Source organism: Lagenorhynchus albirostris, chromosome 2, assembly GCF_949774975.1.
Source record: "Lagenorhynchus albirostris chromosome 2, mLagAlb1.1, whole genome shotgun sequence".
Lineage (NCBI taxonomy): Eukaryota > Metazoa > Chordata > Mammalia > Artiodactyla > Delphinidae > Lagenorhynchus > Lagenorhynchus albirostris.
Genome location: NC_083096.1, coordinates 53,747,990 through 53,763,927, shown reverse-complemented (window position 1 = coordinate 53,763,927; position 15,938 = coordinate 53,747,990). Strand labels below are relative to the sequence as shown.

At 33.7% G+C, this 15,938-nt stretch overlaps 1 protein-coding gene across 7 annotated transcripts in view; it reads right to left on the bottom strand.

Annotated features, from left to right (window-relative positions):
- COP1 (COP1 E3 ubiquitin ligase) overlaps positions 1 to 15,938 on the bottom strand; it is a 268,166-nt gene that overhangs the window by 49,650 nt on the left and 202,578 nt on the right. For all 7 annotated transcript variants that reach the window (XM_060132901.1, XM_060132909.1, XM_060132916.1 and 4 more), the window contains 3 exons: positions 14,384 to 14,501; positions 11,533 to 11,657; positions 10,317 to 10,477 (listed from right to left, as the gene is read on the bottom strand). In XM_060132901.1, coding sequence (XP_059988884.1) covers positions 10,317 to 10,477; positions 11,533 to 11,657; positions 14,384 to 14,501 — 404 coding nt within the window. The remainder of the gene's footprint in view (positions 1 to 10,316; positions 10,478 to 11,532; positions 11,658 to 14,383; positions 14,502 to 15,938) is intronic.

The following is a 15,938-nucleotide window of genomic DNA, read 5'->3' as shown; positions in this document are numbered from 1 at the left end:
AGTATGGACTCAGGGGTCTAAGAAAAGAACTGTTTTGTTATATTTATTTTTTGAAAGATCCCAAGGTGATTCTGATGATCAGTCGGTTTGAGAATCACTGTGATAAATAATTATTTTATCATAGATGCCTTCTGCATTTTAATGGATACAGATTGGCTTTTCACATATATTTTAGCTTCCTTAGTTTAGTGCAATCTGATACTTTATACACAGTGTTTAGTAAGTCAGAGAGGGATGCCTATCTCTTGGATAAAAGCATATATAAATTGGAAAACAGATATGTAAGTCTTTTTGAGGGAAGACTGAATTGTGAAATAGCACAAATGCAATGGAGAAAGGGAAGGACCGTTAATAAATACCAATTCCTCCATAGGTGCAGGCACTTTATCTCTCACCTCTACTCCAGCATTTCCTTGGTTTCAAAAACCAGTATTTAATTAATCATGCAACAAACAAGGTAAAGGACAAGTCTGAAGGATTGTATCCTTCATTACAAAAATTATATATTAATGATACATTATGTGAAAACCATCTGCTTAGTGGTAATTTAAAAATGAATGTTACTAATAGCAAACACTTTAACTTTCGCTATAGGTCAAAAACTATTCTAAACCCTTTATGTACATTAACTTATTTTAACATTATAATAACCCTAAAGGGAGGTTATTACTATCATTAGCACTATATAGATGAAGAAACTGAAGCACAGTGTAGTTAAGGAACTTGAGCAAGGTCACAGAGCTAGTAAGTGGAAAATCTGATTTTAACCTCAGTGGTCTGGCTCCATAGTCTTTGCTCTTACTCTATACACTATGATGCCTTTTTTCAAGTAGTTTGCAAGCCAGCAGAGGATAGGAGACATGAACACAAATAACGGTACAAGGCAGTGTATTAATTCATTCAGGAAATATTTTTAATGTATAGGAATCATGAGAGATTTAGGTGAAGAAAAGATCTCCATGAGAACACAAAGTTTTAGTTAAAAACACTTCACAATGTTTCATTTATGAAGTTTTATTTGTTAGAAATAAGGACAGAAAGAATATATTTCACTATTTGACTAAAAAAGATGCCCTTGCCTAATATAATTATAACTTTGTACAGTATGGGTGATAACATTGTTAACAAATTCCCAGGCTAAGTTTTGCTGGATTTGGTTTCAAAGGAGGGAAATCATTATCCTGTCATCCTTCACTATTGAGTTAGAGAAACTTTCAATATGACTTCTGGTGTTTCAATCCACAAGAGAAAAAAACCCACCCTTAATAAGCAAAGCTTTTTCTGAGGATACAATGTGTGTACACACACACACACACACACACACACACACACACACACACACACACACACACACACGTCACTTTTGAAGAGCTATGAGAGTCTTTAGTGTCATTTACAAGCATTGCCTTTTACCATTAGATATCTATTTAGAATTGGTGACCCAAGGCTAGATAATCTTGTACGATGTAACAGCCTCAGCGGGAGTCATCATGGACTCAAGGTCTGCCTCCAACAAAAATATGGTGTCCCTTTACACAGACATGATCACTTAACAGAAAGTAATTTGCATTCTTGAATTAATTTATATTTCATTCCAATAGTTTCAGATAAGAATTATTCCACAGAATTGTTCCACAGATACAGAACATATATAATCTCCTTTACCTAACTTCCAATCTCTGAATAAAGGCAGTGATGATAAAAAGACATGACAGAAATAAAGAATAAGAATATTGCCCAAATTTACCTTTGCTTTGTAGCATTACTTTCAAGGTAGATGTGGGGTGTAGGAGATAATGGAATAGATATAAATGACTAATACCAAATTGCCAAAGGACTATAATTATAAAACAATATCTCAGTTGCATAGTATTTCCTTTTCAAGCAAGAATTTCTTAAGAAACAAACAAAAAAAACCAGTTCTCAGTATGTAAGCACACAATTTGTAAAAAATCAAAAGTTAATGTTTTAGAAAATTGTTTATTGAAACAAATGATTAAAGAAGATTATTTTACTAACAAGAAATTTTCAGACTGGCAAAGATACTGACATTATATTCCATGTTTTATGGGCATGGTCAAACTGAAACCCCTGGACTTTCTCAGTGCAAGACCAAATGGAAACAGATTGTTCTAGAAGGCAATCTATCAGTTTTAATCAGAAGCTATATGAATAAAGCTATTCATTTAATAAATCTCAAGTTCTCTTCTAAAGAATTAATTAGAAATTTAAAGATTTATTGGAAAAATATTCAAGAAGTAGTAAAAAGTAAACATGAGTATCTTCAACAAAACAACAGTATACCAGTTATGGTAAATCCTTAGACTAGAATAATATGGAACCATTTAAAACACTCTTTACAAAATATATTCAGACCTGGGAAATGTTCGTGACAAAGGCAAAAGGTAAACAATACATGATAATATATAAAAGATTCACTGTTATTGGGAAAAAAGTTCCTTTGAATGGAAAAATTACATGGTTAATTACATTAAAATGTTCATATTAGTTATTTCTGGGAAAAGTGTTATCTGATATTTTCTTGTTTTTCGTTTTTCTAAATTCTCTAAAACATACGTGTATTCGTTTCTTTCAGTAATAAGCTACTATAATCATTAAAAAAACCCAACCCAAAACCTAAGATAATGTTCCAAGATGATCGCATTATTCTCCACCAATGCACTTGCCAGGGAGATTCACTCTGACTCCATACTCTCCTAATATAAAGCTGCAAAAAACTTTTTTTGAATCAACTCTAAATTAGTTTAAGGATAATTACTTAGTTAATGAATTATCCAAATCATATCACTACTGCCTTTCAGGAGGAAGGGAGGGAGGGAAGGAAGAAATAAATCTTTTGTTAGTCCACATTAATACCTGCTAGAAATTGTGAGCAAATAGAATACTTTAGAAAGAAAGATTGAAACTAGAACAAACATGAACTGTTGATTACAGACTTTAATGATCCAGATAATGGCTGTGTCCAGTAAGTATCAGACAGCAAACATTACTACATCTGGACAGAAGAGGTTAAAATAAATTATGAGGTATTTTTCAAGGAAGTAAAGTCACAAAATGAATTGAGATTGTAGTCTAATAGCCCACCATTCTCTATATTCAAAAGTATAGTTGACTGCTGTATATGGAAATAAAAAGCAAACTACACTTATTTCAAAGATAGTGTAATTATTCAAATGGAATGTATTTGTATGTTCAATCATATATGGATATAATACATTCAAGTACACAGTTTTAGAATTTACAATTGTTTCTTCAAATAAATGAATAGTAAATTTCTTTTATTACATCAAGTTAAACAAGCTCATTTCATCTATATTTAAAAAATAAGCAGTGGGGAAATTAAATTCCAAAGCCCAAATAAAAATAGAGTGATATGTGGTATTCCAAGTAGTTATTTCTCACAAATTCCGCCTTCTTTTTAAAAAAAAATCATGAAGTTAAAACTGAAATAGGCAATGCAAATAAGATTTACTCTTGGGGGTTAAAATCCTAAGAATTTGGCAATAACAGAATATCCATATGTCAATAATTCTAAATTACTGAAGTTTAATTAAAATATCTTCAAATGAATTAAAATAATGAAGTAAAAACAAAATATAAAATGAAGGATTCTGCATTCTTCATTAGTATAGAGTAACTATTACCATCTCTAAGTATTCTAGAGAGGACCTATGTTGTAAAATAAAAAAAATTCTAAAAAGAAGCATTTTCAATACAGTTCAAACAAAACTTATCTTAAAACTCCTTTGAAAAGTAAATGTGGTACAAGAGGTTGTGGCACTTTAATGGTAGAAATGCTGGAGCCACTACCTTTGCAAGCAAAGCTAAAGAACAAAGGACAGAAGACTGTCAGCAAACCCTAAAGTGACTGAACAAAACTGCTTTTAGAAACAGGGAAAGTATTAGGAAGAAAAAGAGAAAGGACAAAGTACTGTCCCTCAGATTAAAAGAAACAACTTTAGACATATTCTCTGTCTTTAAACAGAAGTAATTAAAAGCAAATATTGTAAGCCTAGAAGAAAAAATAGACTACATGGCAAAGGTGAAGGTGGGAGAGAAGCATCCTGCTAACTTCCACAGCACTGTGAAATAAAAGGAGAAACGCAACACAATGAACTTGACCAGTATCTTAAAAAAGGGCAGTGTATAGCGTTCTTTCCATTTTATATGCAGAATGGTAGAAATAAAAAGAGTAGAAATTATATATAATCTTGGCTGATTACTCAAAACAGGACTTGAGATTACTGGTTCATTTTCAGCCAGAAGTAGCCAAAAAGAAAAATAAATGTATCTAGATTACAGGAAAAAACAAGGCTAGACAAAAATTTAATCTGCAGGAAAATATCCTAAATTTTTATAAAACCAAGATACTGTCTTAAGAGAATACATCTGTTTGTATTTGTGCCTCTTCCTCTACCACTCATTCTTAATTTCTCATTCCCTCCCTATGACTAAATCACTACCATAAATGGTAACATAAAGATACATGCAATTTTTATACCATCATTAATTGAATAGTTTTATGCTTTCTATTCATTCATACAGTAGATTTGATATACCACTAATATACGTCCAAACACTAAAAAAACTTTCAAAGTTAACCTATTTCATAAGTGCCCTTAAACTGACCTCTTTCTTGTGATCAAAATTAGGTAGGACAGAAATAAAGCATAGAAAGACAATGAAATGTTTGGCTACTGATTTCACGTCTTAAAAAAGTAATCTAGGTGAGATTAAACATTGTATTATTTTCTTATTCCCCAAAACAGTTCTCTGTACTTCACCATCTCTGTCTCCCTTTCCTCTCTTTCTTAAAACCATTCCAGTCAAACTTTTGTCTTACCACTCCTATCATTTTTTTGCTCATCTTACTTGTATCAGTAGCATCTGACAAAGCTTAACCAATTCCTACTTTTTTTTCTTTTTAGTTGTCATGTGTTATAACTCTTTTTTAATTTATAGGTTTCCTTTCATCTCTTTTTCTCCCTTGCAATTTATGTGTTGAAGAAACTTGATTGCTTAACAGTTTCTGATAGTCTTGGGGATTTTTCCACTTCATTACCATGGTTCTTTACCATGTTCCTTTTTCCTCTGTATTTCCTGTAAGTGGTTAGGTTTAGAGGCTTAATCAAACATGGGTTGAGTTGACTTCATAGGGTCCCCTCCTTCAGGAGGCCCAATGTATGGCATCTGTCTCTCTCTTTGTGATGCTGTAGCTGGATGCTCAGATCCATTGGTTAGGTTGCAAAATGAGATATTCAAATTTTATCATTACTGCTTTCTTTTCTTTTTATTGTTTTAAAACAGCTTGAGATATAATTCACATACTATACAATTCATCCATTTTAAGTGTACAATTCAATGGTTTTTTTGTATATTCATAGATATGTGCAACTATCACCACACTCAATTTGAGAATATTTCATCATGTCAGGAAGCAACCCCGTACCCTTTAGCTATCATCTCCCTATCTCTCGCCCACCTAAGCCCTAAGTAACCACTAATCTACTTTTAGTCTCTATAGATTTCTCTCTTCTAGACTTTCATATCAATGGCCAATTCCTCCTCCTTGGAAAACCTCCTTCACTTGGCTTCCCAGGCACCAGTTTTCCTACTATTGATAACCACTCCTCGGTCTTTTTGTTGATTCTTCCTCATTGCCTAAATCACTGAACATTGAAGTACCCTCAAATAAGGTACTCATACTACTTCTAATCTCTGATTACACTCCCTTGGAGAGATCTTATCCCATTTCTTACTTAAATATCATATGTTGACAGCTACCAAATTTATATGCCTAGCCCCACAATCTGCTGTGAACTCCAACTTGGCAGGTCCACTTACACGGCAAGTAATACCTCAAACTTAACCAGTTCACAACTTTCCTGTGAATCCAAAATTGACATCTCCACTTAGTATTTTTAGTAACTCTCAAATCAGGCCGGTCTAGAGGTCAACTCCTGGTCTTCTCCCCTGATCCTCTCCCATAAGACAGTTCCTCTGGTAATCTTCTCCATCTTAAGGAATGGCAATTCCACTCTTATAGATGCTTGGGGAAAAAACCTCAGTGTCATCCTAGACTTTTCTCTACCGTTCTCCACATGTAATCTATTGGCAATTCTATTTATTCCAGTTTCAAAATATGAACAAGATCTGGCTACTTCTCACTGGCTCACCACTATTTAATCTTACCTGGATTATTACAACAGCCTTCCTGATTCCTTATGTCTGTTCTCTACAAAACAGCCAAACTGATTTTTAAAAAATTTAAGTCATATTGTATCACTCCTTTGCTCAAAATCTTACAATGGCTCCCAACTCCCAGGAAAAACAAAAATCCTTACAATGGTAAACGTGCTCTATTGAAACAGCTCTTCTTCACTGCTCTGAAATTATCTACTACTCCCCACCTAGACCAGTGTAGTACAGCAACACTGGCCTTCTTTCTGTTCCTGGAACACTAATCGCATTCTTACTTCAAGACCTTTGAACTGTTTACTACACCTGGAATACTCTTTTCCTACATTTAAATATGGTATACATCTTCATCTCCTTCTAGTCTTTGCTCTAATTCAGCTACTCAGTAAGGCATTGTCACCACCAATTGAAAATTACAACTCCCTACTCTAGCACCCCCATCCCACTTTCCTGCTTAGTTTTTCCCCAAAGCACTTGTCACCTTCATATATATGTATTTTTTTTTGTCTGCTCCAGCACATAATATTCTAAGTCTCCTAAGAGGGCCAGAACGTCTTACAGTTTTGTTCTGAGTTTATCTCCAGTATGTAGAACTGTGACTGCACATACTAAGTATCTGCTGAATAAATGAACAAAGGAGTGTCTCACTCCTTCTGCCTCATATAAAATAAGGGAATGAAGTTATTTTTTGTAGCTAATCAAAGTGACAGTTATATAAAAGTCAGATTTAAATTAAATCTGGAATGGTACTGAAGTGAGTTACAGAACTTTTAATCTTTTTATTGTGAAATAAACAAGTTCCCTGGTGATGCTGCTCTTTTGGTCTAGGTAGCATACTTTAAGAACTTACTTTGAGGGTCATCCTATGAACTACAATATGCATCCTTTCAGTCTAACATTAATTAGTTCTTTTGCCACCTTCCTTGACAAAACAAGGACTTGAGAACATTTTAATTACATTTATACTTCTGACTTATGCTATTATTGTCAAGTACTTAATTCTATGTGTGTATTAAGTCCAACAAGACATCATTGCTTTATACAGTCGACATGCATTTAGATTTACTGCATATTTACCATTTCTATTGCTTACCATTCCTTTCTGCATGTCTTGCCTTTGTCTTCATTTTCTGCATTTTTTTCCTTCTGCCTTAAGAATTACCTTTAAAATTTTCTTTAGTGTAAGTCTGCTGGTGGCAAAATCTTCATTTTCATTCATCTAAAAATGTCTTTATTTTACCTTTGTCTTGAAAGATTTTCATTGGATATGGAATTTTAGATTGGCAGGTATTTTCCTTCACACACTGAAGATCTGGCTCCACTATCTTTTGATTTCTGCTGCTTCACTGAGAAGTTGGCTGTCAGTCTAATTACTCATCCTTTGAAGACAGTTTTTCTCTGCCTTCCTTTAAGAATCCCCCATTGTATTTTATTTTCAGCAGTTTCACTATGATGTGTCCCACCACCAGCAGGGGTCACAGGATCAGGCGCAGTTAGTTTTAATCTAGCAGCTAGTTAGCTTTATAGAAGGATATAAGATAGGATATTCAGCGTGCACAGCATCTTCACACTCATCAGGAGGCCAAGCAAGTATTCACATGCACAGCTTCTTAGATCAAACCACACAGAGTGAGCACAGCTGCCAAGGACAGCTGAAGTGCAGGTGGTTCACCTCAATACAGAGGTGTGCCTTGGTTTCCTGCCAGTCTTGTATCGCTCTCATTGCATAGATGTAAGGCCAACATGTCAACTCACAATTCTCTCAGTCCAGAGGCAATACAGATGAGGGTTCATAATAAATTTAAGAGATAACTAGCTCTTAGCACATAACATTCCTTATTTGTCTTAATTTATTTCCACAGAAGAGTGCTATGAGAAGGCAGACCCAAGGTCTGATTTTCAGCAGGCCTAGGTCTGTTCAGGGTCCAGATCTGATATTAAATCTGTACTCACAATGTAGGTTTCAAGTCATTTATTCTCTGGGGTATGAAGGCTTATTGAATCTCTGCCTTACTGTCTTTCACCAATTTTGTAAAGCTTTCAACAATAATGATTTCTAATATCTGCTTTGGCTGTATTATTTCTCTCCCCTCCTTTTAGGTCTCCTATTGAATATGTTCAACTTTCTTACTTCAACCTCTATCTCCTTTCTCTTTTTTTTCATCTCTCCATCTCTTCATTTTTTGTCTCTCCATGCTTCCTTCTGTATATTTTCTTCTAACTTTCCTAAAAGTTCATTAATTCTCTTTTCAACTGTGTCTTATCTTCCATTCAACCCATCCACTAAGTTCTTAATTTTGGTAATTATATTTTTTTAGTTCTAGAATTTTCATTTTAAAAATACTTTTAGTGGCTTCCCTGGTGGCACAGTGGTTGAGAGTCCCCCTGTTGATGCAGGGGACACAGGTTTGTGCGCCGGTCTGGGAAGATCCCACATGCCGTGGAGCGCTGGGCCCGTGAGCCATGGCCGCTGAGCCTGCGCGTCCAGAGCCTGTGCTCCGCAATGGGAGAGGCCACAACAGTGAGAGGCCCGCATACCGCAAAAAAAAAAAAAAAAAAAAAAAAAACTTTTAATTTCCCAATTGAAATTTTCAACCTTGTCTTTCATCTTGTCAGCATGGTTATTTTCAGGCTATGTGTTATAATATCCAGAGCTGCTGTGATTTTGTTTCTATTGTTCAATGCTTATACTAAATTTATTCATGTCGTCTTGGCTTTCCCTGTGTCTCTTTATTTTTTGTTGTGTCCTAGTTATATTTGCAATTTTGAAAAACATAAAATTCTGAGATGATCTTCTTTAGAAGGTTTTCTTGCAGAGAGGATTCAATTTTGCATTTGTTAACACTAGCAATCTAAGATCACCTCAATTTACTCAGGATTGATATGATCTGAAGTTGAGTTGCAAAATCACTGGGGGCTTATCCTCTACTGCTTTACCCTAGACTAGAGCCCTTTGGGGACCTAAACCAAGGTAAGTTCACCCAAATGGTGGTGAGCACTAGACTGCATTCCCTGTGCCCCCATGAAGCTACCATAAGTGCTCAGCCATTCTACCAAAATTGGCAAATGCTCCCAGGGGAAAAGAATACTCAAAAGCCAGGCTCACATTCCTAGACTGGTAATTCTTTTCTATCTTGTTTACTTTCCAATGACTTAAAACAGGTTTTGGTTTTTAAAATATATATATTGAATACCTGAATACTCTAACTTTTCCACTTCTACTTAGCGGGAGGGTTGGTCCAAATCACCTAGTCTGCCATTGCCAAAACTGAAGTTGAGTAATAGAACTGTAAACAAGATAGCTTAAATATACCTAATTAAACAGATGTCTTAAAGTAACCATGAAGTAGAATTTTTTGGTGTCAAAACTAAAACCAAGTCAGTACCTAAAAAGCTATTTTTAAAAAGATGACATTAATGCATGACTAATGTTTACAAAATCAAGACAATAAAAACGATTATTTCTTCATATAACTTATGAGAAAGCCTGCACTTTAAAATGTATAAATAAATGACAAGTTTGACGAAACTGTTTTTTTGGGCAACCTAGAAGTGCAACTTGCTTGTTAACTGAATGTGTTTAAATATTCTTGTATAAATGTATTTTGTAGAGAGAAATTCTACCCTGAAATAGTATTTAATTAGGTATACATACAGGCCACTCTCCTTTCCCTACATCAAATTTTTTCCTTTTAATACAATACCAGGTTCAGCTGAATGTTTACTAAGCCTATATTGCATGTGACTAATAAGGAAAATGAGACACAGTGTGTTTTCTGGAGAAATTTCCAGTCCTATAGGAGAAGAGATAGAGATAATGTGATAATGCTGTAACAGAGGTATGCACATGATGCTATGGGCACACAGGAGACATCATGTCAGCATGAAGTGACATTCCAATTACTGTTCCATTTGTGACATTTCAATTACTACTTTCTAAAATGCCTGTTTCCTTTGGTGATGCAATACTAAGCAAAAAAGAAAATGTATATAACATATCAATTTATATTTTAAACTTAAAAAAACTTACCTGTGTATACATAAACATAATGCATTATATGAGACACCAAGGTGAAAAAACTGATATAAAAACTCACCCCATCTGGCAGTGCCCTCCAGCACACAGCACTAACAAACTCATTTGTATCATCTTCTTTTCGGTCTTTGTCCAGAACACTTTTGACCGTATCAAACTTAAAAGTTAGCAAAGTCTTAGAAAGTCCTTTATAGTACAGGTAAAGAGAGTTGTTCTCACTTCCTGAAAAATATTTAAAAATAATTTTTTTAGAGTGGGAGAACTTAGAATTAGGATATCACATTCATAAGGTAACTATCACTCAATGTTTAAGTTCAAAGACTAATAATCTTTTATGTAAAATATGAAAGACCAGAGAACAGGATTTCTTGGGAATCATATGAGAAAAGGATTCACAGAAAAAAACTTATACTTTCCTAACCTAAAGAAATAACCCACTGTCAAATGATATAACAATACTGATACAAAAATCATTTTAGCAGAGGTCTAGAGAAGAACCAGAAGTGTGTTATTATAGCATGATCTTGAATTACATTTATAAAGATTTTTATCTAGAGGGGAAGAAGAAAGTTATAGCACTTAAGGCAGATTTTAATAATCTACAAAACTTATTTCCCATTCCCCAATAAAAGTTGAGTAGTCTAGAAACCTATATTTTTGAGCAGTCTATCAAAGTAAGAGATTTGCTTTGACAGGGTTTAGGTTCATATACATGTAGAGACAGTCAACTTTACTGAATAAAAGGCCAAGTCACTTGAAAGTACTGACGAAAGTTCATATATTCAGGCATCAGATGTATTAAAGCATTTGAACAGTACCAAATTTGACTTTTCTACTGCTAATTTAAATTTGTATAAATTATCAACAATGAAAGTCCTAGAAAAACAGATCAAGACTACCCAAACAGACTGTTTATTGAAGGGAACATTATATAGGGGAAAATGAACATCAAGCTTTAGAAGACAAATGTCTCCAAAATTAAGATATCAGCAGAAACGAATATTTTCTGTCTTCTACATAACATCTATAGAAATTATATTTTACCGGAAAACAACTACAAAACGTATTTAACAATCTTATGCTATTTCATGTGGTCAGGGCTTGTGCTCAGCGAAGGAGAGAAGGACTAATGCTTCTTCTAATCTGAGGAAAATTCAACATGCTATCTTCTGAATGTATAGATCATTTCCTGAATTGGTATGTAGTCTATTCCATTGAATGCAATTTCAGTGACAGATATCTATTTAAAAGTTCCAGGAAACGACAGTTTCACTTACCACAAGCTATATAATCTCCATTGGAAGCGAGGCCTACAAAGTTTTTTTCATTGATATGACCCTTGAAGGAACGTAGACAGTATGGCTTCCCTACATTCCACAGCTTTAGCTGGCTGTCTGTTGAACTGAGATAAACACAAAAAGTTAGAACAACTTTAAGATCTCATTACATGAAACCCATCACTATTAATTAGAGGCAATCCGGTTTGGTGGTTGAGAATGCAGACTCTGGAGCTAGACTGTCTGAGTCAGAATGGTCAATATGCCATTAGTTTGCTTTTGACCTTAGGAAAGTTATACAACCTCTTTGGCCTCAATTTTTTCATCAGTTAAATGTGAAATATAATGATTCCTATCTTATAGAATTAGATGAATTCTATAAGATACTGCAAAAATTAAATTAATTCATTCTAAATGCTTTCAATAGTACCTGGGCATGTAGGAAGTAACAAATATTAGCCATCATACCATCACCATCAAACAACAACAGAGCTCTACTGGCAGCTGTGCTTAATTTCAGTTGTTCCAGTTGATTTGATTTACTTTTCAACTGTTGAATTATATTAGTATACTGAATATAAACTATTGATATTTTCACAGCTTAGTTGTACCTACAGGGGTGGAATACTATGAATGGTTGAATGGTCTATATAGTTTATCTTAATAAAATAATACGCAAATGCAGCTATTAATCAAAAAATAATTGAATATAAAAATCACTGCTAATCCTATCACACAAAGACAGTCTTAGGATTTGAATAAAATATCAAGTTTTGGTTTTCTTCTGACTTTTTGTTACAAAAATTGGATCATAACAACACATATTATTTTGTAAAGTGCTTCTTGCTTGTTCAACAATTTGTTTTACATTGTTTATGTAAAATAAATATGTTTCCATATCTTTATTAATGACTACACAATAAATCATCTTTTCTCTTGCTCTAACATTCACAGAATAGGGCACCATGCTAAATGTTTTACATAGATTATTTTGCTCAGAGATTCACAACATAAGTAGTATTATTAGCTCCATTTCAGAGGTGAGGAAACAGATTTAGAAGGTTAAGGATATTTTCAAGGTACCACAGCTAGTAACTAGTAGAGCCAAGATTGAAATTGTCTTATCTCAGAGGCTACACTCCAAACACTTCTCTATTGCTTCTCATCATTTTTCAACATAACATCTATTCTTAGACATTTATGGGTTTTTTTTGTTTTTTGTTTTGGCCACGCCACGTGGCTTGTGGGATCTTAGTTCCCCAACCTGGGATTGAACCCAGGCCCCAGCAGTAGAAGCGCAGAGTGCTAACCACTGGACTGCCAGGGAATTTCTGACATTTATGTTGTTTTAAATTTGTTTTTTGCTCAACAATATTGCATTGAAAATCCCTTTATATGTATGTGTGTGTGTGTGTGTGTGTGTGTCACAGCCCAAGAATTCAGAGGCTGCAGCAATATGTATATAGTTTAATATTACTTTTTAATATTTCCAAACATACTTGTGGGTAAATGTCTTACATACTTCTAACACAAATATGTCCAAGAGGAAAATCATCATGATTTATAAAAACTAAGAAGGAAAAAAGACTGGTGAATATACAAACCACAAATCTGCATTAAAAAGGTCAACTATGATTTCCAATTTATACAATTAAGTATACATATACTTCAACTAGTTGAAATCAAACTAATTGATTCAACACTGATAAGTCTGAAATTTAAGAAAAACACTTTTAACATATAATCATTCATATTTGAATCTGAATAAAATTTTAATTTACTGCCCATTATTACTCCTAAAGATGGAATACTTTTTGACTGGTTACCACTTAACTTAGATTTGTGAACTAATTTCCTCTATTAACTCCTCTTAGAAAGCTCAGCTCTCACTTTCTTTTTTTCCCTTTTTGTAACTCAATTCAAATTACCTTGTTAAATCAACTCAAATTACCAAGTTCTTATCTAGAGCAACCAGTATGGAGGCAGATGTGGTGGGAGATCCCAAGTATAAGGCACTGGCATTAATAATCTCCTAAGAGATATTAGAAACTATGTGAAAGAAAGAAAACAATGTACAATTAGGCTTGAGAAGAAATAATATGTATGAAAAAAAGGAGACTGAGAATGGGTATTTACTAGAATAATACAAAATAAAGAGAACAATGATATGGATAACAGAAAGAAGGGACTGTCTCAGTAGAAAAGCTTACTTAACAGTATTTTAGCAACTGAGCTTTATTTACCTGGTTGACATCTTGTTTCCTTCAACAAAACAAAAGACAACTAAAAGCTTATTTTATGATTCTCTAGTTCAGAAGGCTTCTCAAAGGATATTTGTCAGGTGTAAGCAGTCACATTTAGAAAGTTCTCTTCAAAACATATTTAAAACTCACCACGAAATCATTGGGAGATCAAATAACATGGAATTATGAAAGTCAACCAAATATTGTTGAAAACCAAAAATGATACTACTATACTGCAATATAGATCAATATATAATAACATATTAGTGGTCTTAAATAAATAAAACACTTCTCATTCTACTGCATCAACTATATTGCTTCTCTCTTTTTAAGGAGCAGGGGCTGAAATCCAATCTGAAGTTCAAATGTTTAAGGGGGTAACATTAAAAAATAGTATCATCTGGATTTTATTCACAAATAACATATAAAAGTGAGCAACACAGACTAGAATATATATGTATTTTAATTAGACAAGTTATAAAAATCTACTATTTAAGAAAAAGTGCATATACCACAGTGTTATTCTTCACAAAACCCACAGTGACATTACAAACTGGTAAATGATGGCATGTTAAATAAGCTCAACTTCTGAAAAGGGTAATACTCACGCAGAGACAATTTCCTCACCACTCACAAACTTTGCATAAGAGACTGCTTTTCGGTGTCCTTTGAATACCATGATTGGCTGTTTAGTGTTACGAAGATCATAGTAGTGAACACAGTGATCTAAAATAAAACAAAACAAAAAGAGAAAAATGTAGTAAATGAAGAAATGGAAGGCAAAGCTTATTTTAACTGGTTTGGGTGTTTTTCATCAAATGTTTAAGAAACAATATCCCACCTATAACAGTCAGAAAACTAAGAGCAATGACTCATTTTCCAAGATAAGAAGATACAGCAGGTTTTCTGTTTTGAATCTAGGAGACTATGGTTGTATAAAAAAGTGTATATACATATGCCAAAGTCAGTCTGAAAGGGAGTTCCACTGATATTTCTTGAGATCCTGGCTCTAGAAACAGTATTAAGGATTCAAAATAACTGGAAAATTTTTAACGTATCCTTACATTTTCATGGCTTTATAAAAGTAATGTAAACATTTTGGGTTTCTGGTTAAACAAAATGAAATATAATTTTATTCCCCACATTTGCTTTTTAAAATACACTTTCTTGAGACACATTTTACATATAATAAAAATCTACTCACTGTAAGTACATAATTCAATGATTTTTAGTAACGTTACCCAGTGCTGCAACCAACACCATAAATCAGTTTTAGAACATTTTCTTCATCCCAATAAGATCCCTCGTGCACATTTACCACCCACCACCTAGGCAACCACTGTATTTTACCTCTATACGTTTGCCTTTTCTGAACACTTTATATAAATGAAATCATACAATATGTGACTTTTATGTATGGATGGCTTCTTACACTTTACATGTTTTTGCAGTCCATCCACGTTTTAACATGTGTCAGCAGTTTATTATTTTCTATTGCTGAACAGTATCCATTGCATGGATATACCACATCTTGTCTGTCCACTCACCAGTTTATGGATATTTGTTTCCATTTTTTGGTTATTGTGAATAATGCTGCTATAAACAATCGCATTCAAATCTTTGCATGGACATTTATTTAGGTTTCAGGTAGATATCTGAAAAGTGTAATTACTGTGTCACGTGATAATTCTGTGTTTAACTTTTTAAGAAACTGGTCACTGTACCATTTCACATTCCCACCAGCAATACATGATGGTTTCAATTCCTTTACTTGAGTTCTTAGAAAATTTTGGCAACACATCCGAAATGTGTTTTGCAAATATTTTCAACCTTTCTGTTGCTTATCTTTTTAGATAAGTACAGAAGTTTTGAACTTTGATAAGGTCCAATTTATCTTTTTTTCTTTCATAGAACACACTCTTGGTGTTGCAAATACGAAAACTGACTAATCCAAGGTCTTAAAGATTTTTCTATTTTTTTTCTAACAGCTTTATTGTTTTGGTTCTTACGCTTAAGTCTGTGATCAATTTTAAGTTAATTTCTGTGTGTATGGTGTGAAATAAAGGTCTTAGGTCATCTTTTTGCACGTGGATGGATATGAATCCAGTTGTCCCAGTATCATTTGAGAACAGACTTTTTCCCCAATGAACCGCTTTGGCACCT